We start from the raw sequence: 23,457 nt of genomic DNA, 5'->3' as shown, positions 1-23,457 counted from the left end.
CCAGGAGGTTTGTGCACAGCAGAACTCTTCCTTGTCAAAATGTGTTCTCCATACACCAAATGGGACGTGGGCCGCTCAAGGTGCGCCCCAGGTCTTGAAGGTTAGCAAAGGAGGGCTTGTGAGGCCCTTTTGCAACCCCCAAAAACTCTGCCCGACTCCCAAACTATGACCTTTGCCTCAGAAGAGGAAAGAAGGAGAGTGTGTGTGTGTGTGTGTGTGTGTGGGGGGGGGGGGGGGTGTATAAGGGGGGGGGGGGGCGCACAGGGGTTATTTTGGTTTGAATTTCCTTTTTGTTCTCTGGCCTACAACTTAAAGGAAGAAGAAAAAAAAGAAGCTTGCCCAGGCAGGCACTGCCTTCAGCATTTGTTACCTTTCCTCATGCACACACACATTCACACACACGCACACACACACACACACACACACACACACACACCTCTCCGGCCACAAGGATCCCTGCGTAGGAAAGCAGACACAAAGCAGAACATGGGAAGTGATTTAGTGAGCCCTTCATAACTCACACGCACGTCTATGACCTGTCCAGCGTGTCGTCCCAGCCCGTGACATATTGATCTACTTCCCCGTCTCTATTCTCTTTTAGCACGTTACAGAAAAAAAAATGTGTTCTTTGTTATTTTTTTAGTGCTTTCAAACAGGTAACATTTGTAATCAGATTCACGACTGGCATGCTGTGGATTCATTTGCATTGAATATGATAGTTATTTTAGAAATAGAGCAATGTATCGATTAGTTTGTTGGATTACCGTAATTTCCGGACTATAAGCCGCTACTTTTTCCCCTCGTTCTGGTCCCTGCGGCTTATACAAGGGTGCGGCTTATTTACGGCCTGTTCTTCTCCGACACCGACGAAGAGGATTTCGGTGGTTTTAGTACGCAGGAGGAAGATGATGACACAATGATTAAAGACTGACTTTTCATATACCGGTAGGCTGGTTATTTTGATAACGTACAGGCGAGCACTTTGTATTACTTTGCACCGTTGTATTATTTGTACTCTGCACGAATGCTGTTCGCCATGTCAAAGATGTGAAAGTTTGATTGAATGATTGAAAGATTTATTGTTGATAAATGGGACGCTTTGCGTTCCCAAACAGTCATCTCTGTCCCGACAATCCCCTCCGTGGTAGCAGGAACCCCTATATACTACGGTAATTACACATCAAAACCCTGCGGCTTATAGTCGGGTGCGGCTTATATATGGAGCAATCTGTATTTTCCCCTAAATTTAGCTGGTGCGGCTTATAGTCGGGTGCGGCTTATAGTCCGAAAATTACGGTAATCTGAGTAATCGGATAAAACGCATTTGATAGCCTCATTATGTAATATAGTTTAGTTTAGTTTATTACTTCTCCGGTCAATGGTCAACAAAATAAACAAACAATTTCACATCCACGGATTCATTAATTGACACATTTACAGAATATAGGGAAAATGGTGGAAATAATGTAAACAACTTAATTTATTAGTTATAATAAATGCACATCATTAACAGTGAAATTGCACTTTTAATATGTGTGCATTAATAAAAATTAGGAAAACGAAATTTTAAAAAAAGGTTTCAATTTTCCTCACCACACAGATCACAGCACCCACACACCACCGCTCTCATGTACGCTCTATTGCAACGACCGCCCGGAAACTATGTTGGCGTATTTAAAGTTCCGGGCACTTCATGAGGCCAGGATGTTATCAATTTTTACAAGTTACACACATGAAACGATTAATCAAAGCTTTTTTCTATTCAAATTATCCAATTTGTTTCTCTTTCTTTTTAGATCAGTGATTCTCGAACCTTTTTCACCCAGTACCACCTCAGAAATAAGGCTCTCCAAGCACCACCATAATGACCAACAATAACATACAGTGGCGTAGTAAGCCTAAATGTTCATCAAAAATCTTATTTAACGAGTATATTTCATATGTATGACCACATTACACACAGTTTGAACAGTAACACTGTGCTTGTATATAGGAAAATAAAACACTGTACTTTAATCAAGTGACTCTTTGGCTTACCACTAGATGGAGGATCTAGAGTCCCTGTTCTAGAGGACCTAATGTTACCATCGTTACTGATGAAAAGCAGTCCGGATGCCAATTTTCCAATATTAAAATAATTATTATATCCAAGAAGTCACTAGTAACAAATCCCATGCAAATAAAAGAACACTTTTAAAATGTATCAACCAAATACTTCGACATGTTTCTTGAATGGATTCCTATGTGGTATTGGAGGAAATGTGCAAGTTTGAAGTGAGATCCACAAACGGCACACTCGTGGTATTTATGAATGCGTGTGATTAAATCAATTAATCAATGCATCAGGAATATATATGCACTTAATGTGTTTATTTAATACTTTTAAAAAAACATGGATCACGATCTGTTAGTTATTTGGTGTTATTCTTGTGCTATTTGAAGATGATGAAAGAAACTCCTTCCTGCAGAGTGTGTATAATAATTTATGTCCGTCGACTATTTCCGTCATGTTTTTTTTATGTTAAAATTTTTAACAGAGAAGACTATTAGTGTCTTGCATATTGACTCTTTTTGACTCAAATACATTGTATGAGATGTTTCTGCAAATAGGTTAGTTGCATTACATATTTTAATCTGATTATCAGGGCTGCAACCATTATTAATTTGTAAAAAAAAAGCTTCGATTTATATTCGGTGGCTTCAATTAATCGTTTAATGAGTGTAAGTAAATGGAATACCTGGAAATTTAAATACGTGGACATTAGTTTTCCGCACACGAGAGCGGTGGTGTGCAGCTATCCATTATTTTTGTAATAAAGTAATCTGTCGATTAGTTTGTTTGATTAATCGAGTAATCAAGATAAGACACACTTTAGAGCCTCAATGCATACTTTAGGGAAATTCGTTGAAATAAACAACAATTGTTATGCTTGCTATGACTTTCATTCTTTGTTTCTACTAAAATGTGCATCATCAACATTGGAATTGCACTTTTAACATGTGTGCATTGATAAAAAATAAAAAAAATTACAAAGATAATGATCCTCTGCTAGTTGCCACACAGATCAGCGGCCGTGCAGAAACTATGTCTGCGTTTTTAAAGTTCACTTCATGTCCTCCGGATTTTATCAATTTTCATTGGTTGGGCGCTTTAAATGATTAATCGAAGCAACAGATAAACAAGCTTGGTAACACTTTAGTATGGGAAACATATTCTAAGTAAAAAAATACTTAGTTTAGAGTTATTTGGACACTAGGGGAACATTTAAGGCAGAGGTATCCAAAGTGCGGTCCGGGGGCCATTTGCGGCCCGCAGCTAATCGTTTACCGCCCCCCCACACATTCTGCAAAAATTGCAAAATTGATAGTATTGCAAAAATTAAAAAAAAACATTTTAAAAAAGTGGAATGAGGTGAAATCTAAAGAGAAAAAGTTGCAATGTTGACACAAAGCTGCCATGCAGGCTGGTTTTTTTTTCTTTTGTCTTTGTTTATTTTTATTTTTTTTGCCATTGTTCGAGAAAAAAAAAAAGAAAAATATAAAAAATCTATGTTACAATGAATTATTACTTAAAAAATGTCACTTTAAAATGTTTGATGTGGAAAAAATATTGCTTTTATTGTGTGGTTGCCATATAAAAACATCAAAGTTTTATTTGACAAAAGAGCATAAAACAAACAAAATAATAGTTCAAACGTAAAATCGACAGATATATCTGAAGTTGATCTCGTAATTTAAGTGTGAAAAGTAAAAAAAAAAATAATAAAAATGTATCACTTTATGAGTGGGAGACCTTTTGGATCCCAAATATATTTAGTGGGATTGTATTTAACTTTTCACTGTGATTACTCAAAAACATTAAATAATTCAAATCAATGGTGTCCTGCATTATTGATCTTTTAGGGCTCTAATTACTAAATACTGCATATTTCAGTTTTACTATAAAAAACAAAGTTGTCTTTGACAGAAAAGGCATAAAACCTGTTTTTTGTTTTACTTGATATCAACCTGAAGTTGATATAGAGATATACTGTAAAAAATAATAATAATAATTTGACTTATTTTTAACATTTTAATGACTGAGACGCTTGACCCTTGATTGGTCCCCGGGAGCCCTAAAGATTAAAAAAAAAATCTATATATTTTGTTATGGTTTGAAAATGAAAAATATCAAAATGGCCCCCGTATGCTTACATTTTTCCGTGTGTGGCCCTCAGTGGAAAAAGTTTGGACACCCCTGATTTAAGGGTTAGGGTTAGGGTTACTAATAAGCAATAATTCTGAGGTTATTGGGGGAAGACTCTTAGTTAATGGCTTAGTGGTTGTATATTAGGGCCATGCAGAATAAAGCATTAATAAGTACTTAATAATGACTAATTAAGAGCCAATCTGTTACTAATTTGCATGTTAATAAGCAACTAATTAATGGTGAATATGTTCCCCAGACAAGCTTTTTTCTTATCGAATTAATTGACTAATCGTCGCAGTCCGAGTGCCGTGATCTGTGGGACGGGGAACAGAGTTTTTATCCTTCTCATTTCTATCAATGTACCAATTCCAATGTTTATGATGTGTGTTTCATTGAAAATAAAGAATGAAGGTTGTGACAAGCAGACAAATCTCAAAAATGTTCCCTAAAATATGCAGCAAGGCTATAAAGTGTGCTTTAATCGATTAATCAACTCATCGAACCAAATAATCGATACATTACTCGACTACGAAATTAATCGATAGCTGCAGCCGTAAGATTAATTATGACGATGTATTAGTTATCATTGAATTAAAATGTTCTGTGTGTTTCTGTTTAAAATAGTCCTTAAAATATTGAAATGTAATGCAAACATACAATATTCACTGAAAAAACCCGCTGCATGATTTTATAAAGTGAACAGTTTTTGTTTGCTATGTTTTCTTGTTATCGTTAAAAATTAGGGATGTCCGATAATGGCTTTTTGCCGATATTCGATATTCCGATATTGTCCAACCCTTTAATTACCGATACCGATATCAACCGATACCGATATCAACCGATATATGCAGTCGTAGAATTAACACATTATTATGCCTAATTTGGACAACCATGTATGGTGAAGATAAGGTACTTTTTAAAAAATAATAATAAAATAAGATAACTAAATTAAAAACATTTTCTTGAATAAAAAAGAAAGTAAAACAATATAAAAACAGTTACATAGAAACTAGTAATTAATGAAAATGAGTAAAATTAACTGTTAAAGGTTAGTACTATTAGTGGACCAGCAGCACGCACAATCATGTGTGCTTACAGACTGTATCCCTTGCAGACTGTATTGATATATATTGATATATAATGTAGGAACCAGAATATTAATAACAGAAAGAAATGGGGGGAGGGAGGTTTTTTGGGTTGGTGCACTAATTGTAAGTGTATCTTGTGTTTTTTATGTTGATTTAATAAAAAAAATTAAAAAAAATAAAATAAACCGATACAGATAATAAAAAAACTGATACCGATAATTTCCGATATTACATTTTAACGCATTTATCGGCCGATATTATCGGACATCCCTATTAAAAATGCAAAACTATCCCAGACTACTGCAACGCACTTCTTGTCGGGATCCCCAGCAAGAACATCCAGAAGCTGCAATACATACAGAATAGTGCTGCTAGGATCCTGATGAGAGTGCGGAAATATGACCATATCACACCAACTCTCAAATCCCTTCACTGGCTTCCTGTTCCACTCAGGATTGAATTCAAAGTCTCCCTACTAACCCACCAGTGCCTCCATGGAAATGCCCCCCTCTACCTCAAAGAACTACTCACCCCCAAATCCTCCACACGACACCTCCGCTCCGGACAGGCTAACCTCCTCCAACCTCAGAGGACAAAGCTAGGAACAATGGGAGACCGGGCTTTCTGCTCCGCCGCTCCCAGTCTGTGGAACGCTCTCCCTGACCACCTGAGGGCACCACAGACTGTGGATGCTTTTAAAAAAGGCTTAAAAACCCTTCTTTTTAAAAAAGCCTTTTTTTTTAGATATATGCATACTAGTTTTAGCTATTGGCTGTTCTATTTTTTTTTTTTTTTTTTTTTTTTTTTTTAATACACTGCAGCACTTTGAGGTTGTTTACTCAAATAAAATCTATTATTATTATTATTACATTACTTTCCCTGGAAAGTACATGTGCCTCTATCGCTCGTACATTGAGCCGCTGCTTTGGTCTGCAAGGAGAAAACGCTCAGGTGTCATAAGTCACTCGTCAATTGCCAAATACAAATTAAAGACGGCTGACACGCAGCTGCACGGCAAACGACATAACCACTGCTGGCGACGTGACAACACTGACACCTCAGGAGAGCTGAACACACAAACACACCTTTCTAAGCGGCGGAGACACACAACGCCTTTCAGTGGCTTTGTACTCAACTTTTCTTTCTCGTTTTTTTTTTTTGTAAACAGTCAACAGGGCAAAAGACATTTGCAGGAGTGTCACAACCATCCACAATAACTCTTTTTTTTTTTTACTTTTCAATTTGTGCATCTCCCTGATAAATGCATCTTTCCGCCCGCTGATCCGTACAAGGAGAACATTTACCACAAGCTGAAACAGGTTATTCATCCTAACACCTTACCTTGGGGAAAACAACACGCTGGATGATTTACTTCTTTTTTTCTATCCAACAAGCAACAGATCTAACACATTTCTTAACTTTAAACACGCTCTTTTCCACTGTCACTATACAGTGGTACCTCAGTTTTCCTGATTATTTTGTGCCGTGAGAAATAAGGTAAATCTTATTAATTGGAATCAGACATTCAAAAAAAAATTTTTTATTTAAAAACACACATTTTATCGAGAATAATTGTAGTTTTTCCACGCAGAAAATGATGCAAAATACATTTGATGACAAATTAAATGTATAAATGAACATTTAACATCACTCTTACTTTATGAAACACTCTTGTTGCAAAGATGGGAGGAAGGGAGAGTCAAAATTCAATAGTGTTTCTCACCTTCTTTATCAAAGTATTGTCATTCAAATGGATTATTTTGCTGTCATATTCAACAAAATGTCAAAAAAGCACAGAGACAGAGTCACCAACGTTAGGACTATAACGATTAATCGATAAATTTGATTAGAAAAAAAGCTTCTATTCATTTATTTTGCTTCGATTAATTGTTTAATTAATTGTTTTGTTTATTGTTTAATTAAGGTAAATCTTATTAATTAATATCAGACATACATTTTTTTTTTTTTCAAACACATTTTATCGAGAATAATTGTAGTTTTTCCACGCAGAAAATGATGCAAAATACATTTGATGACAAATTAAATGTGTAAATGAACATTTAACATCACTCTTACTTTATGAAACACTCTTGTTGCAAAGATGGGAGGAAGGGAGAGTCAAAATTCAATAGTGTTTCTCACCTTCTTTATCAAAGTATTGTCATTCAAAACTTTCTTTGGCCCCGCGATGGATTATTTTGCTGTCATATTCAACAAAATGTCAAAAAAGCACAGAGACGGAGTCACCAACGTTAGGACTATAACGATTAATCGATAAATTTGATTAGAAAAAAAGCTTCTATTCATTTATTTTGCTTCGATTAATTGTTTAATTAATTGTTTTGTTTATTGTTTAATTAAGGTAAATCTTATTAATTAAAATCAGACATACATTTTTTTTTTTTTTTTTCAAACACACATTTTATCGAGAATAATTGTAGTTTTTCCACGCAGAAAATGATGCAAAATACATTTGATGACAAATTAAATGTATAAATGAACATTTAACATCACTCTTACTTTATGAAACACTCTTGTTGCAAAGATGGGAGGAAGGGAGAGTCTAAATTAAATAGTGTTTCTCACCTTCTTTATCAAAGTGTTGTCATTCAAAACTTTCTTTGGCCCCACGATGGATTATTTTGCTGTCGTACCCAACAAAATGTCAAAAAAGCACAGAGACGGAGTCACCAACATTAGGGCTATAACGATTAATCGATAAATTTGATTAGGAAAAAAAGCTTCTATTTATTTATTTTTGCTTCGATTAATTGTTTAATGAATTGTTTTGTTTATTGTTTAATTAAGGTAAATCTTATTAATTGGAATCAAACATTTAACATTTTATTTTATTTTTTAAAACACACATTTTATCGAGAATAATTGTAGTTTTCCACGCAGAAAATGATGCAAAACACATTTAATGACAAATTAAATGTATAAATGAACATTTAACATCACTCTTACTTTATGAAACACTCTTGTTGCAAAGATGGGAGGAAGGGAGAGTCAAAATTCAATAGTGTTTCTCACCTTCTTTAACAAAGTATTGTCATTCAAAACTTTCTTTGGCCCCACGATGGATTATTTTGCTGTCGTACTCAACAAAATGTCAAAAAAGCACAGAGACGGAGTCACCAACATTAGGGCTATAACGATTAATCGATAAATTTGATTAGAAAAAACGCTTCTATTTATTTATTTTGCTTCGATTAATTGTTTAATTAATTGTTTTGTTTATTGTTTAATTAAGGTAAATCTTATTAATTGAAATCAGACATTCAAAAATAGTTTTGTTTTTTTTAAAACACACATTTTATCGAAAATAATTGTAGTTTTCCACGCAGAAAGTGATGCAAAATACATTTGATGACAAATTAAATGTATAAATGAACATTTAACATCACTCTTACTTTATGAAACACTCTTGTTGCAAAGATGGGAGGAAGGGAGAGTCAAAATTCAATAGTGTTTTTCACCTTCTTTATCAAAGTATTGTCATTCAAAACTTTCTTTGGCCCCACGATGGATTATTTTTCTGTCGTACTCAACAAAATGTCAAAAAAGCACAGCGACTGAGTCACCAACATTAGGACTATAACGGCTAATCGATAAATTGATTAGAAAAAATGCTTCTATTTATTTATTTTGCTTCAATTAATTGTTTTGTTTATTGTTTAATTAAGGTCAATCTTATTAATTGAAATCAGACATTCAAAAATGTAAAAGAAAATTTAAAAACACACATTTTATCGAGAATAATTGTCGTTTTCCACGCAGAAAATGATGCAAAATACATTTGATGACAAATTAAATGTATAAATGAACATTTAACATCACTCTTACTTTAAGAAACACTCTCGTTGCAAAGATGGGAGGAAGGGAGATTCAAAATTCAATAGTGTTTCTCACCTTCTTTATCAAAGTAGTGTCATTCAAAACTTTCTTTGGCCCCACGATGGATTATTTTTCTGTCGTACTCAACAAAATGTCAAAAAAGCACAGCAACTGAGTCACCAACATTAGGACTATAACGGCTAATCGATAAATTGATTAGAACAAATGCTTCTATTTATTTATTTTGCTTCAATTAATTGTTTTGTTTATTGTTTAATTAAGGTCAATCTTATTAATTGAAATCAGACATTCAAAAATGTAAAAAAAAATTTTAAAACACACATTTTATCGAGAATAATTGTCGTTTTCCACGCAGAAAATGATGCAAAATACATTTGATGACAAATTAAATGTATAAATGAACATGTAACATCACTCTTACTTTAAGAAACACTCTTGTTGCAAAGATGGGAGGAAGGGAGATTCAAAATTCAATAGTGTTTCTCACCTTCTTTATCAAAGTAGTGTCATTCAAAACTTTCTTTGGGCCCACGATGGATTATTTTGCTGTCGTACCCAACAAAATGTCAAAAAAGCACAAAGACCGAGTCACCAACATTAGGGCTATAACGGTTAATCGATAAATTTGATTAGAAAAAAAGCTTCTATTTATTTATTTTGCTTCGATTAATTGTTCAATGAATAAAAACATTTAAAATTGATTAAATCCAGACTACATGGAGCGCCTGAAACTGTATGATGCAAAAAAACGCATTTGAGAGCGGTGGGGTGTTGGGTCGTAATCTGTGTGAAGAGTTGAGAGTTTTAAAAAAATAAAATAATAATGCACACATGTTAAAAGTGCAATTTTATTGTTGAGGATGTGCGTTTGTTAGAAAATAAAATAAGGTTATGGCAATAAGAAAAATATTTATACAAACTATTTTCCCGAAAGTACGCTTCGAGGCTGTAAAGTGTGTTTTATCCAAGGACTCGATTAATCAAACAAACTAATCAATAGATTACTTAATTACTAAAATAATCGATAGCCCTATTCTATTCCATTCCAAAGTCCATTTTAAAGGATTGACAAACAAGCTCTACGGGGCTTTTTTTATTATTATTATTGTTTTTACTGAAACATTATATACTTTTTTTGGCCTATCGCATGTTTTTATGTTCATGTTGTAGGTAATTGATGTTTTTAACCGTGGTGTGTGACTGCTGCTGTTTTTGTTCTTGTTCAATGTATTTCTGAAACTGTGGTTTGCTGCCTTCTTGGCTAGGTCACTCTTGGAAAAGAGATTTTAATCTCAATGAGTTTTTAACTAGTTAAATAAAGGAGATTGATGTATATTGATTGATTATTGGGACACGCGTGCAAATTTACTGGTGCGTTACACCAGAGGTGTCAAACTCATTTTAGATCGGGGGCCACATGGAGAGAAATCTACTCCCAAGTGGGCCGGACTGGTAAAATCACTGCACGATAACTTAAAAATAAAGACAACTTCAGATTGTTTTCTTTGTTTAAAAATAGAACAAGCACATTGCGAAAATGTACAAATTTTAATGTTGTAGTTTTTTTTTACACTTACATGTTGCGGTTAATAGCATTCTGTCTTTATTTGTTGTTATTTATATTTCCTGAAGAAATGATGTGATAATGTTCATCAGTCAACTCATTGGTGTTCATTTTCAATCTATCAAGATAAACAAATGATATCAAAATCAAATTACAGTATGTTATTTATGTAGTTTGATCATTTTCGTCGACTGATGTACTTACATAATGTGGTTTATTTTGTACATATGTTGCATCATCTACAAAGATACAAAGAATTGCTATTCCGACGTCCAGTGGACACATTTAGAACAGCAGTTTGTTTCATTGAAAAATTTCAGGTTCATTTTTATACTTAGCAAACTCATCCCGCGGGCCTGATCCGGCCCTCGGGCCGTACGTTTGACACCCCTGCTTTACACGGAATGTCTGGCCGTACGATAACTGAGATATATAAAAACAGCTGCAAAATGTGAGCCAATATTATATCATCGAAAAGCGAATCATACAAAAAGTAGGCTGTGTCATGTAAACAAGGACAAATTACACGTCATATATATGATTATATATATACATGTACATAAATATATAATAAAATGTGTATATATATATATATATATAAATATATATATATATATATAATATGCATGCACGTATTTGATATATACATATATATGTATGTATTTATACAATATATACATATATATAGTCAGGGTTTCTGTGGTTTATCCCTTATACAGGGCTCAATACAAGGGGAGAGCGGAATATACGTTAGGTCAGGAAAAAACACAGAGGCTATATCATCCCTACAAGCCTGTAACAGGCTTGTAGGGATGATATAGCCTATATATATATATATATATATATAAAAAACATTTTTATAGCCTATATACTGTATATATAAAACACATTTTTAGAAGGTCGTAATATACTGTAACAGGCTTGTAGGGATGATATAGCCTCTGTGTTTTTCCCTGACTTAACGTTTATATACATATATATATATACCGTATTTTTCGGACTATAAGTCGCAGTTTTTTTTCATAGTTTGGCCGGCGGTGCGACTTATACTCAGGAGCGACTTATGTGTGAAATTATTAACACATTACCGTAAAATATCAAATAATATTATTTAGCTCATTCACGTAAGAGACTAGACGTATAAGATTTCATGGGATTTGGCGATCAGGAGTGACAGATTGTTTGGTAAACGTATAGCATGTTCTATATGTTATAGTTATTTAAATGACTCTTACCATAATATGTTACGTTAACATACCAGGCACGTTCTCAGTTGGTTATTTATGCGTCATATAACGTACACTTATTCAGCCTGTTGTTCACTATTCTTTATTTATTTTAAATTGCCTTTCAAATGTCTATTCTTGGTGTTGGGTTTTATCAAATAAATTTCCCCCAAAAATGCGACTTATACTCCAGTGCGACTTATATGTGTTTTTTTCCTTCTTTATTATGCATTTTCGGCCGGTGCGACTTATACTCCGAAAAATATGGTATATGTGTATGTATATTACGACCTTCTAAAAATGTTTTTTTTTTTACATTTTGAGAGGCATCTAGACATGAAATAATTGTCACCATTACACTTTAATCTCATATAATAATTCTGCCTGAGGCTGAGCCAACCAGAAGCCATGATACTGAACAGTGACAGGTTTGGTCTCATCTAGTGGCCAATACTACTGTAGTATTGATATTTTTAGTTCATTTATCCATTGCTATGCTGAATTTAGGCCAAGAATATGCTTTAAAAAAATGTAATAGAGCAAGGGACGACCATATAGCATGTGTGGCCCCCCACCGCCCTCAAACCAAAACACTTTCAAAAGATGAGTTCCACTCAGCCAGTCACCTAAGGAAGGAGACGGGGGGGTTGTGAGTGTGACACCAAGACTAAATAAATCAAACTTTATGTCTGCAGCTGACACATCTACACTATCAAGTTGCGGCGTCGACAAAGCCATACTCACGTGCATGCACACCACACACACACACACACACACGCATATAAGCCAAAAGTACAAGGCACTGCCCGTAAATACAACGAATGTCACAATTTCAAGTTCTTTGCAAACAACAATTGTTTGCCGTTCGGTTACCAAGAGTCCCCACAGTAGCTCGCACGCAAACCTAATGCAGAAATTCCCTGCAGAGACGCACCAGCACTTCTTTTGTAGGCCTAATGAACCTGTCAATAACCAGGTTAAAGAGCAGGAGCTGCCTGCAGATGAATTATGTCTTTTGGAAACAATACCAGCAAAGCTAATTGCCCCGATTATCACGATGATTGTCACTCTTCAGGTGAGAGAAGTGTGTGTGTGTGTGTGTGTGTGTGTGTGTGTGTGTGTGTGTGTGTGTGTGTGTGTGTGTGTGTGTGTGTGTGTGTGTGTGTGTGTGTGTGTGTGTGTGTGTGTGTGTGTGTGTGTGTGTGTGTGTGTGTGTGTGTGTGTGTGTGTGTGTGTGTGTGTGTGTGTGTGTGTGTGTGTGTGAGACTTTGTGAAAGTGTGTGGTTGAAAAAGTGAAGGACTGCGTAATGACAGGTAAAGCATATCGCACTGCCCCGAGCTGTTTGGGGGTTTTTGTTTTTTTGTTTTTTTTTTCACATGCAAGCAAGTGCCAATCACTTTTATTTTCTTAATGTTTTGAAACAGGAAATAGAAATGACTGGCCCAGTTTGCGGGGGTTGTTGTCGTGCTGAAATGTCAAAAAAACAGGTAGTCTCGGTGGATTGTCCTCAATGCTGAAATATCAATACAACTTGTGCGTGCGCGTGTGTGCACGTGCACGTGCACGTGCGTGTGCGGATTAAAGCGCTTTCTAGTAGGTATTGTAACACGCTAGTTCTCTCTTTTCAAACCTGTCAAAGTCAGAGCGACAAGATTTGATCATAATCGCAGCTCTTTAAAGACTCGGCGGGAAGAGAGAAAGTGTTCTATAAGGTCAACTGTGAAGTTTTTTTTTTTTTAAAGTGCATGAAACGAGTGATAAGGGGAAAACAAAAATAACTCGTCCACTTCCTACGTCCCACTTCTGGTGCCTCGTTATCAAGGCCGCGCAGAAGTTACCAAAAAGGGAGGAGAATATTAACCGACATCACAGGAGGAAGACGAGCTTATGATGAACTTTAAGCGTACGGCGGGAAGTTTCAACAGCACTTTCAAACTTAAATATACAAGCTGTCACCAGAAGAGTGGAGGCAAAAATGAAATGAGCTCCAAAAGCGTAGAAAGAGGGTAAGAAGCGCACTAACCTCTGAATGTAAGGACCATGTTCTTTCTTTCTTTAGTTTATTTCAAACTTACAGTATAAACCATCACACAATTTCATATCATTTCACTTTACATCATGTCCGAAAAGGAGTAGGAAGAAGCGAATCTTATTTAATCCTACCCCTTTCCCACTTCAGCGCGTTTACAAATATATAGAATCATTTACTGACCTTTTTATACAATAAAATAGCATCTGTGAATTAGTATACACCATTTTACCATGAATTGACTTACGTGGACCCCGACTTAAACAAGTTGAAAAACTTGTTCGGGTGTTACCATTTAGTGGTCAATTGTACGGAATCTGTACTGTACTGTGCAATCTACTAATAAAAGTTTCAATCAATCAATCAAAAAACCAGGGGAAAAAGTGAAACATGGACCAGGATTTCAAAGTAAAATACTGTCATCAACAAGTACTGTAATATTACAACAATTCACTTTAAAAATGACGATATCCTTCTGTTTCACAGTAATTAACTGTTATTTCACAGTAAAACCTTGTAAAATAGTCCTCTGTAATATCACAAGTGTATGCAAATTAAAATAGTAATTAACCATACAGTGACAATTGTGAAGTTACAGCATACAGTCGTAACTTTATTGTAATTAACAATAAATTGCTGTAAAGAGAGTTCACAGTAACAATTACAGTAATTTACTGAGAAATATCTAGTTCACAGTAACAATTACAGTATTTTACTGAGAACTATCTAGTTCACAGTAACAATTATAGTAATTTACTGAGAACTATCTTTACAACAATTTACTGTGAAAGTAATGTGGTTATTAGCCAGTCATTTCCTTTGAATTTAAAATGAAAATGTTTGCAGTGCACATATAAAAAAAAATATGCATGTTAGCTTTTAAGCTTGTGCAACATTTGATGGTGAATCATACGTGTTGCTCTTCCCTTAATAGCCTGAAAAACAACTTTGGAATAAGCCGTTTTAACCTTTAGAGGACTAAGGTTTACTTGTTTTGTCCTTTCAGTATTCGTACCATACATTTTTGCGCGCGTGATTTTTCCTAAAGCAAAAAATTATTTTAATTTCCAATTTTTTCACAGGTGTACGATACACCCGCAGTTACTTAACAAAACCCCAAAGCCAAACAGGACATCATAAAATTCCCCTTTTTTTTTACTTTCTTTGCTCAAATTTTTTAATCAGCTTCGGCCTTAAATAAAAATACCAAACATGTCATATTTTTTTATTTATTTTAACAATTCATAATATTGAGTTATTTTACTCATTTAACCTGTAATGAAATGCCTTCAAAAGGGTGAAAATAAATGTTTGATATTTTTGTTCAGCAGGACAAAAAAGTTTTAAAAAGTTATAAATGAAAAAAAAAAAAAGTATGGACTTTTGTGTCCAGTTTGGCTTTAAGGATATTTTTTAAAAAAAATGTCCCCAGATGGTTAAATAATTAGTTAAAAATCTTAATCACATGACTGACAATTTTATAAAAGGAGACCCAAATATATGAGCATTGTGCAAACATAATATGGACAATTCAATATATAAACAATTAACAATTATAATGTGAGGAACGCACATCTTGGAAAAATACATAATTAATGACTGTTAAAAATGCATAAAATAAGACCTAATTTCACTAAAATCAAAACAAATGAATCCTGTAAAATAACTACTTGCTTAAAACCTACTGAAAATAATTAGTTTCTCAGACAGCTTCTGACCGTCTCCTTTTTTTTTTTTTTTTTACAAAATCAATTCTCTGACTGTTCTGCAGAGCAGAAGTGTGACTTCAAACTGGACCGACTGGTTGAGGTGGATAGTTTTCATAGCGAGAAAAAAAAAAAAAAAAAAAAAAAAAAAAAAAGCCTGTGGGATGTTGGCTTTCATGGCACTCGCGCTGAGGGCAATGACTTATCTGAAATTATGATGTTATTTTGCTCCCTCCTGTGCAACCCGGGCATCAGATTCAATCTCCAACCCCCTCCGCCCCCCCTCCCCAAATACACCGTCACCATTTTTATAATTTTTTTTTTCATCTTTGCTGTCTGAAGCACTCAAATGAAAAACTGTCAGGAGCCGTGATTTGTGCTAACTAGCTATCGATCGCTCCAGAGCTTTGCGGGCCTCGCGTCCGTGCAGGGAAGTCGGCGGCAGGAGGAAAAAAAAAGAAGACTATTCTGGAAGTGTGCATGCAACAGGATGCATGACTGACAAGCCTTCCTGGGTCAGATCTAATCAAATCTCCATCTAATAACAACAAATGCCTTGCGTCATATCTCCAGTATACACACTCCTGCAGCTATGTTGTTTTCACTAATGTCGGCATAAATTAGCAGGGATTGCTCACCTCTTAAGAGCGCATCAATAAATCAGAGGAATTAAAAGGCTACAGTCGCGATTCATTAAATTGAGTGGTGGACTTCCAAGCCAAACAAAAAGCAAAAAATGGCGTCCATGATAATCCTGGTTTGTTTGAGTATCCTATTGATTTAAAGCGATATCGGGCCTCAAGTTATTGCCTTATTGTTAACAGCACCACCCATGCTTCATAAACACTATATATTCTGTATATATTATAATATACATCACCAATCCAGACACAGCCACCCCCCCCCCCCTACCCCCACCCCCCACCCTCACCCGCCTCTCTTTACGCCTGCAGTGAACAGAACAAAGAGGCGCTTGCAAACACGGCAGCTAGTGGCTGGTACAACGACATATATTCACATTATTACTATATGGTTATTGCATATTTATGTTCCATACAAGCCGTCACTGACAGCGGGTCAGAGACTTTTCAGATTTGTATGCGACAGTTGAGGAAAAAAAGCACAATTTAATTAAAAAATGTGTTTAATTTACATGCACGTTAACTTTTAAGCAATTTAAGTAAATATGCAATATAAACGTTTTCAAACTTAAATTGATAATTGATAAAAAAAACAATTTTTAAAGCACCTTAAAGATTATGTTAGCAGTATTGCTAAATAATTACAGTAGTTTATAGTGCTGTATATTAACAAATAGAGTAAGTATTGTAATAATACAATTTGACAAGTTGTGAATTTTCAAAAATGTTTTTTTGTCTTTTTGACTAAAATGTTTTCAATATTTTCAACGCCCAAAATTTTGCACAACATATATTATTAAATAAATTATATTACTTCTAATCAGTTTTCCCTCCCAAAAAAAAACACTTTATTAGACTTGTTATTATATTTACATGTATTATTTCTTCAAATCCGCGTCATGTAAAGCCAATTCCAATTGCAGCAGCTCTGCATTATCCCATGGTAAGAACATAAACAAACACGTAACAAGGCCGAGGGAAACCCTGCTGTGTAGACGCACATCCTCTAAAAGCTATTAATCTTCTCAGTGCAGTTGTTCACCCTGAAAAGCCAGATAACGAACCACGGGAAATGTTTACTTTTCTCGAGGTGTTCTTTTCAAGTGCCACTACAATGAGGAAATCTCTAAAAAAAAATTAAAAAAAATAAAAATACACCATAGGAAGGGAAACTTTCAAGTCAATGTTGGGTAATAAAAGGGACTTTTTTATACAAGACAGAAATAATGTATTGTGTGAAAGGTTCACTAAAATGTAGGGTGATTTGAAAAAATAAATAAAAAATGTTATCTAATTTTTGAATGTAAATACTTGCAGAATATCATAAGAACAACTCAGTGCTGCAAGTAAAGACAAAAAAAAAAAAAAAGTAGAAGGAAACAAAATGTCGCTTACCTTCTTTATTGTTGTTTTGGCTCTTGTTTTTCTCCCAAGGTCCCATGGCCTTGTCGTCCTCCGACCCGTCCATCATGGCCTTGTCGGCGGGCACGAACCAGGTGGCGTGCTGCTCTGCCATGAGAATGTCAAGGTCAATAGTGCCCATTGAGCCCTTCCCAGCATCGGGGCTGCAGCTTGCCAGCTCGTTGTCTCCGTTCTGCGAGGCGCAGTCGCCATTCTTTTTGCCGTTTTTCATGGCCAGGGGCTGGTCCTCGGAGATGCTGAACTGCTGCCTCTGCAGCTGGATCTGGGCCTGTAGAATCTCCAATGGGTGGATTTCATCCTGACCGGAGGTGCTGGATGGGGTGCGTACCTGCTCCACCCCGGGTGTACCTGGGTGGCTCACCCCACTGCTGCCGGCTCCCGCTCCGGCACTTAGTCCGTAGCTGTCCGGCGTCGAGGTAGTATGATTGTTAATGCCCATGCTTAAGGGTTTCTGTCCGTTTATTTGCATTTTGGGTGAGCCATTGATCATGGGGCTACGGTTGGGCTTATTGGCTGAGGAGCCTCCCGCATCTGAGCTGGAGGACACCTCGTCCTCGTTGCCAAAGTGGGCATTGACATCATCAGGAAAGTCCACTCGTGGCGAGCTGCTGTCAGACTTGGCAACACTTTGAATGCCACTGTCCAGAGAAGACATCAGATCAGTCTGGTCCCCCAACATTAGGTCACCTCCTTTCCCCCAAGAGGGTGACAGGTGTTTCTCATGGGGTGTGCCCCCACCCCTCTCCCCAACACCAGCTGAAGGGGTCTGCTGGCCTGGACTCACAACAGGGTTGCCGTTTTCAGAGGAAAAAAAAATTCCAGGGCTCACATGTCCACTGTCTCTTTTTCTCCTCCCTCTCCCTCTCCCACTCCCTGTTGTTGCCTTCCCCTCATTGCACGGGGTAGCGTCCATGTTGTAATTTGGGGAGAGGGCACTGGCTTCCCCCTGCACCGTCTGGTTTTGACTTGCAGGCTTAGAATTGCTATTCCCAGTGCCAGGCAGCTGGTTGTTCTGAGAAGTGCTGCTCTGAAAATACTCAGGCCCAGCACTGCCAGTCCCGTTAGATGTGCTGCTATTAATGTCCTGCTCTGTCTGACTCAGTTTTCGCTTGCCCTCGTTTTGGTTTTTCTTGTTGAATGTTACGTTGAGGTTGGGAGCCCCTAAGCTTGCGATCATGTTCTGGCAGGCCGTAGATAGGGCCGCCAGGCAGCTCTGGCCAAAAACACTGTCTTTAGCACTGGTTTTGCTAAAATTCCCAAGTGACAGAGCACCGAGTTTGCTAACAGACGACCGCTGGCCTGGGGGGAACTCAGACGGGGGAGGGTAGCTCCCTGGTGAGGTGTTCACCCCCTGGGATACATTGTGAGGTGGCCCTTGACGGTTCGCCCCTCCATAAGGAAACGGTGGCTGCGCTCCCATCGGAGGTGCGGGGAAGTCCGCTGGTCGTCTCTCTGCTGGTGCGTTCGGATGTCCTGCACCTCCTCCTGCTCCTGGAGACTGCATTTGTGAGAGGTTACCCATATTGCCGCTGAATTGCGAGTGCATGCCTGGAGAATGGAGGGCCTGCACATGCCCGTCCTGCATGCCCATACCTGGCCTAAACATCATCCCGGGCCCATTCTGCTGTAGACCCATGTCATGGGGCCCTGAGTCACTGCCTGCTCCACCCATACGCCTTGACATCATCTCCCCAGGAGGGTGGGACCCTTGAAACCAGGAGTTTTCCTGGTTCACATGTGGATTTTGTCCATCAACATTGGCCATCCTGCCTCCATTCTCCCTGTCAAAGTTGGGCTGAGGCATGCCCCCCACTGGGCCGCCGTGACCCATTGGGCCAGGAGGCACATCGCCATGGTGACCAAGCTGCTGCAGACTGGGCTGCCTCATTCTCTGCTGTTGGTTGCGAGAGGCCATCTGTTTTATCATCATGGCTGCATTCTGTCTCTGCTGTAAAGATTGTTGCTCAGGCCCTGTGTGCTGCAGTGGGCCTGGTGGGAAACCTTCATTCACAGGTGGGGTGAACTCCCCAGGCAGTCCTGGGTAGGAAGAGGGGGAGAGATGGTTCTCGATGCCACCACACCAGCCTTCACCACTATGCGCATTGGGAAAGTCAAATCGAGGCCTTTTTGCCATGTTCATATAAGGGGCGTCAAAGTGTTGTAGCCTCTGATTCGGGGGCTGTTGGGAGGGAAGAGGAGCTGGCTGTTGCATATTAAACATGGGGTCCCCATAGGGATGCAGACCCCTATTTTCTAGTCTGTGAATGGGATATTCAAACTGATTGTGTTGGCCACTCATCATGACCCCTCCATCCAGAATGTTCGGGTTTGTGGAGCCAGACTCAGCCTGAGGGGGTCTGGGGAGGCCAGGAGGGCATGAGTTTTGTCTGGCTATCAAGCCAGCCTGTTGTTGCTGTTGCATGAGAGGATGTCTGGCACTGACCCCCGGGTCCATTCCCACGGGCACCTTCCGGCCATTTCCAAAACGCTCAAAAAACATTCCGTGTTGAGGCTGCTGCGGAGGCGGCTGTTGGTGTCCTTTGGAGATGCCCTGCATGGCCGGTGTCCGAGGCATGCCAGGGTTTCCTGGAAAATTCCCGCTGGGAACTGCTCTTCCTGGACCAAAATGGGGTAGCTGAGACTCTGACTCAGACGGTGAAAATACAGGTACGTCAAAATGTCCGGAAGGGGGGTCACCAGGGAAGTTATATTCTAGTCCCTCCACAGCTCCTTGGTTGGGCAGCCGTCTGTTCTCCAGGCTGTGAGAATCGGAGGAGGACGAGGATGATGAAGGCAGGCCATGGAAAGAAGCTGCCCGGTTCGGTGACTGGTCCAGGGGTAGGCAGGGGGCAGGGACAGCATGGCTGCCACTGGGTGGCCCGTGATGCTGGAAGTCCGGCATGTTAGCAGGTCGCTGCTGCTGCTGCTGCTGCGGAAAGCCGTCCCCTGCCTGTCCCTCAGCGAGAGGATCAAATCCCTCTCCAAAGCCCTGCTGTGGTCCCATGGCATTGTTATTGTAGCCCATTAGCCTGGCACCATGCAGGCATGATGACCCTGGCTCTGGGCCTCCAAAACTCCCACTGAAGTGAGGATGATGTTGGTGGGGGTGAGGTTGATGGCCGTGAGGATGTCCTTGATGAGGTTGCTGGTTGTTAAAAAATCCATGCATGGCTCCTTGCTGCTGCTGCTGCTGCTGAAGTCCGCCGCTTGCATGCATGTCCGAGTGACCCCGCGAGTGAAACCCTCCGTACTGCTCTCCGTTCATGTTCATGTTCAGTCCGAGCATTTGGGGGTCACTCATAGGGCCCATGCCGGGCTCCACGGCCCCCGGAGGACCTCCAGCATGAAAAGTAGTACTTTTGTAATGAGAGCCCATGTTCAGTCTGGGTTGGTTTTTGTTTCTCTCTGGCTGGCCAGGGGTTCTACTATTAATCTGAGAACCAAACATACTACTCTGCAATTAATCCCACATAATGGCAACTTTGCCAGACATCGGAAAGGACCGTTTAGCAGTCTATCCGTAAAAAGCAAAAATAATGTAACAAAAATGCAAACTACAATTTAAATAGCTTGCAAAACTCAACAAACATGTTTTTTTTTTTTAAATAATTGTACATGCAGAATATTGCTTTTAATCAAGGAAATTATTTACCTTGCCAGCTGACAAATAATATCCCAACGCAGAGAAATAAAACTATTTAACTTTAAATATAATCATTTCTATCATATCATTTAAGAACCCCATAAAGTCCCATAACGGCGTTGAGGGGAGAAAAAAGTCCAAGTTGCGTTATTTAAACTACCTTTCAAGAGGAGGATTTAAAAAAAAAAAAAAGTGATGTCCATAAAAATGTCAATAAACGAACAGCAGGAAGGGGAAAAAGTCGTAAATCCACCATCAACTGTTCCCCTCTCAATACACGAAGCTGATCCCGGGTCCGGGTCCGGGTTCAGGTCCAGTGCTGGTCCCGGAGCTGGGCGGCGCGCACTACCCGCGCTCCACCAGCACGGAGCGGCTTGACAGCATCTTTCACGTCGTCGTGCTCAGAAGCAAAAGCGCGGCTTTTGGCTCCTTCAGCTCTCCGAAACACGCGCGGCCGTCTGATGACTGACTTGTGTGCCGAGGTGTGTGTGCGGTGCGAGTACATTGACTGGAACACACACACACACACACACACACACACACACACACACACACACACACACACACACACACACACACACACACACACACCCTCGGCGCGCTCGCTTTTTTTTTTTTTTTTTTTTGGCTGCGTGCGTGTGAGCGCGCGGGCGCGTGTGTGCGTGCGCGTTCGCGAGGATCAACGCGTCCGCAGCAGCCAGCAACAAGTTTTGCATTTTGAGCAGCACTTCCGCGCATGAGACGTCAGCCAATCAGCGGGCCGGAAGACGGCATGGGGGGCGGGACGTAGACTTTTTTTTTTTAAGGTGGTCCTTCAAATGAGTGACAGTTTTAAAAAAATGGAAACCTTTAAGTTCGTCGCGGTGACTTACCTCTTTTTTTTTTTGTTAAAGCATATTAAGAAATCACAACTAAGTATTAAACATATTTACAAAAAAAACCGTAAGCCAACTACAGTGGAACAAACTGCAAAATGCATATTTATGTATTAAATAAAACGATCACTATTAATACAAATGATTAAACTATTAACTCACAATCAGTTAATAATCTTATAATTGATTTTAAAAAATAATGTTTTGTTCTAAAATGCATTATCGTTTTTGCAACATAAAAGGTTAAGAATTGGCTCAAATTGATGATAAACAAACGTACAAACGCAAGTACTTTATTTCCATGTGTAATGATAAAGAACAAACTTAATATTATTCTGTGTTTTTGGTGTTAATTTTTAATAATTGAGTAACATTTTACATTACATTTTTGCAAGTATAGTCATTTATATTATTTTAAACACCACCAGGTTTGTTGCAGGCCATGAAACACATGCAACTCCTAGATATGCTTTTTATTCATCCCTATGTATGTTACTTTTTTTTTATTTGTTTGCAGAAATAATAACACCATTAAGATTATTTCTTTCCAGCAGTCTGGAATATGTGAGTTTCCAGACAATTTGGTGTCAAACTAGTCTTTTAACGTTCATACGGGAGCGAGTGTACCAAACAGACACAGTGCCATCTAGCGGCTGCTTTCGGAAGAGGCTGCAGAAGCACAATGTGAATCATTTTGCCTGGTAAAGATCAGGAAAGTTTGATTTTGTAATGTTACGTTGTTACTACCCTCATTTTTCATTGTTTTATTTTATTTCAAACCTAACAAACCAAAACATACTGTCCATCTACACAATTCAAATAATACAATGTTGTCATCTGGAAAAAACAATAGTAATATTAGAAGGAAGAAGAAGTAGGAAGAAAAACTTATAATAACCCATTACCCAGATATAATAGTATGATTCTTTATCATTAATGCAATACATAAAAAGCTGATATAACAATACAGTTGTTCTTTGTTTATGGCTGTTAATTGGTTCAGGACATGGCCGCAATAAATTAATTTCCCCCAAGTAGGAATCATTAATTATAAATCAAATATGTTTATAGCTAGAGCATAAAAACGGTTTAATATCTTCTAAATACATCTTTCAACATTATCAAACCCTCCCAGACATGAAATAACACCCTTAAGTCACCTTTACAGTCTTCCAATCTAATATATGGTAAATGGGTTATACTTGTATAGCGCTT

At 38.1% G+C, this 23,457-nt stretch overlaps 1 protein-coding gene across 2 annotated transcripts in view; it reads right to left on the bottom strand.

The window, feature by feature from the left end:
• Nucleotides 1–21,929, bottom strand: part of mn1b (meningioma 1b) — a 43,437-nt gene extending 21,508 nt beyond the window's left edge. Inside the window, exons 1-2 of one of the 2 annotated variants that reach the window (XR_009826575.1) lie at nt 17,879–21,929; nt 17,698–17,811 (exon numbers count right to left, since the gene is read on the bottom strand). Coding sequence is in view for 1 of the 2 variants with exons in the window: in XM_062051218.1 (XP_061907202.1) it covers nt 17,698–21,172 (3,475 nt within the window). In the remaining variant the exon portion in view is untranslated. Of the gene's footprint in view, nt 1–17,697 lie in introns of both variants that reach the window. The other variant, XM_062051218.1, reaches the window with a different exon arrangement.
• Nucleotides 21,930–23,457: the final 1,528 nt, after the last annotated feature.

This window comes from Entelurus aequoreus, linkage group LG06 (genome assembly GCF_033978785.1).
Source record: "Entelurus aequoreus isolate RoL-2023_Sb linkage group LG06, RoL_Eaeq_v1.1, whole genome shotgun sequence".
Classification (NCBI taxonomy): domain Eukaryota; kingdom Metazoa; phylum Chordata; class Actinopteri; order Syngnathiformes; family Syngnathidae; genus Entelurus; species Entelurus aequoreus.
This window is presented reverse-complemented; position numbering and strand designations above follow the sequence as displayed.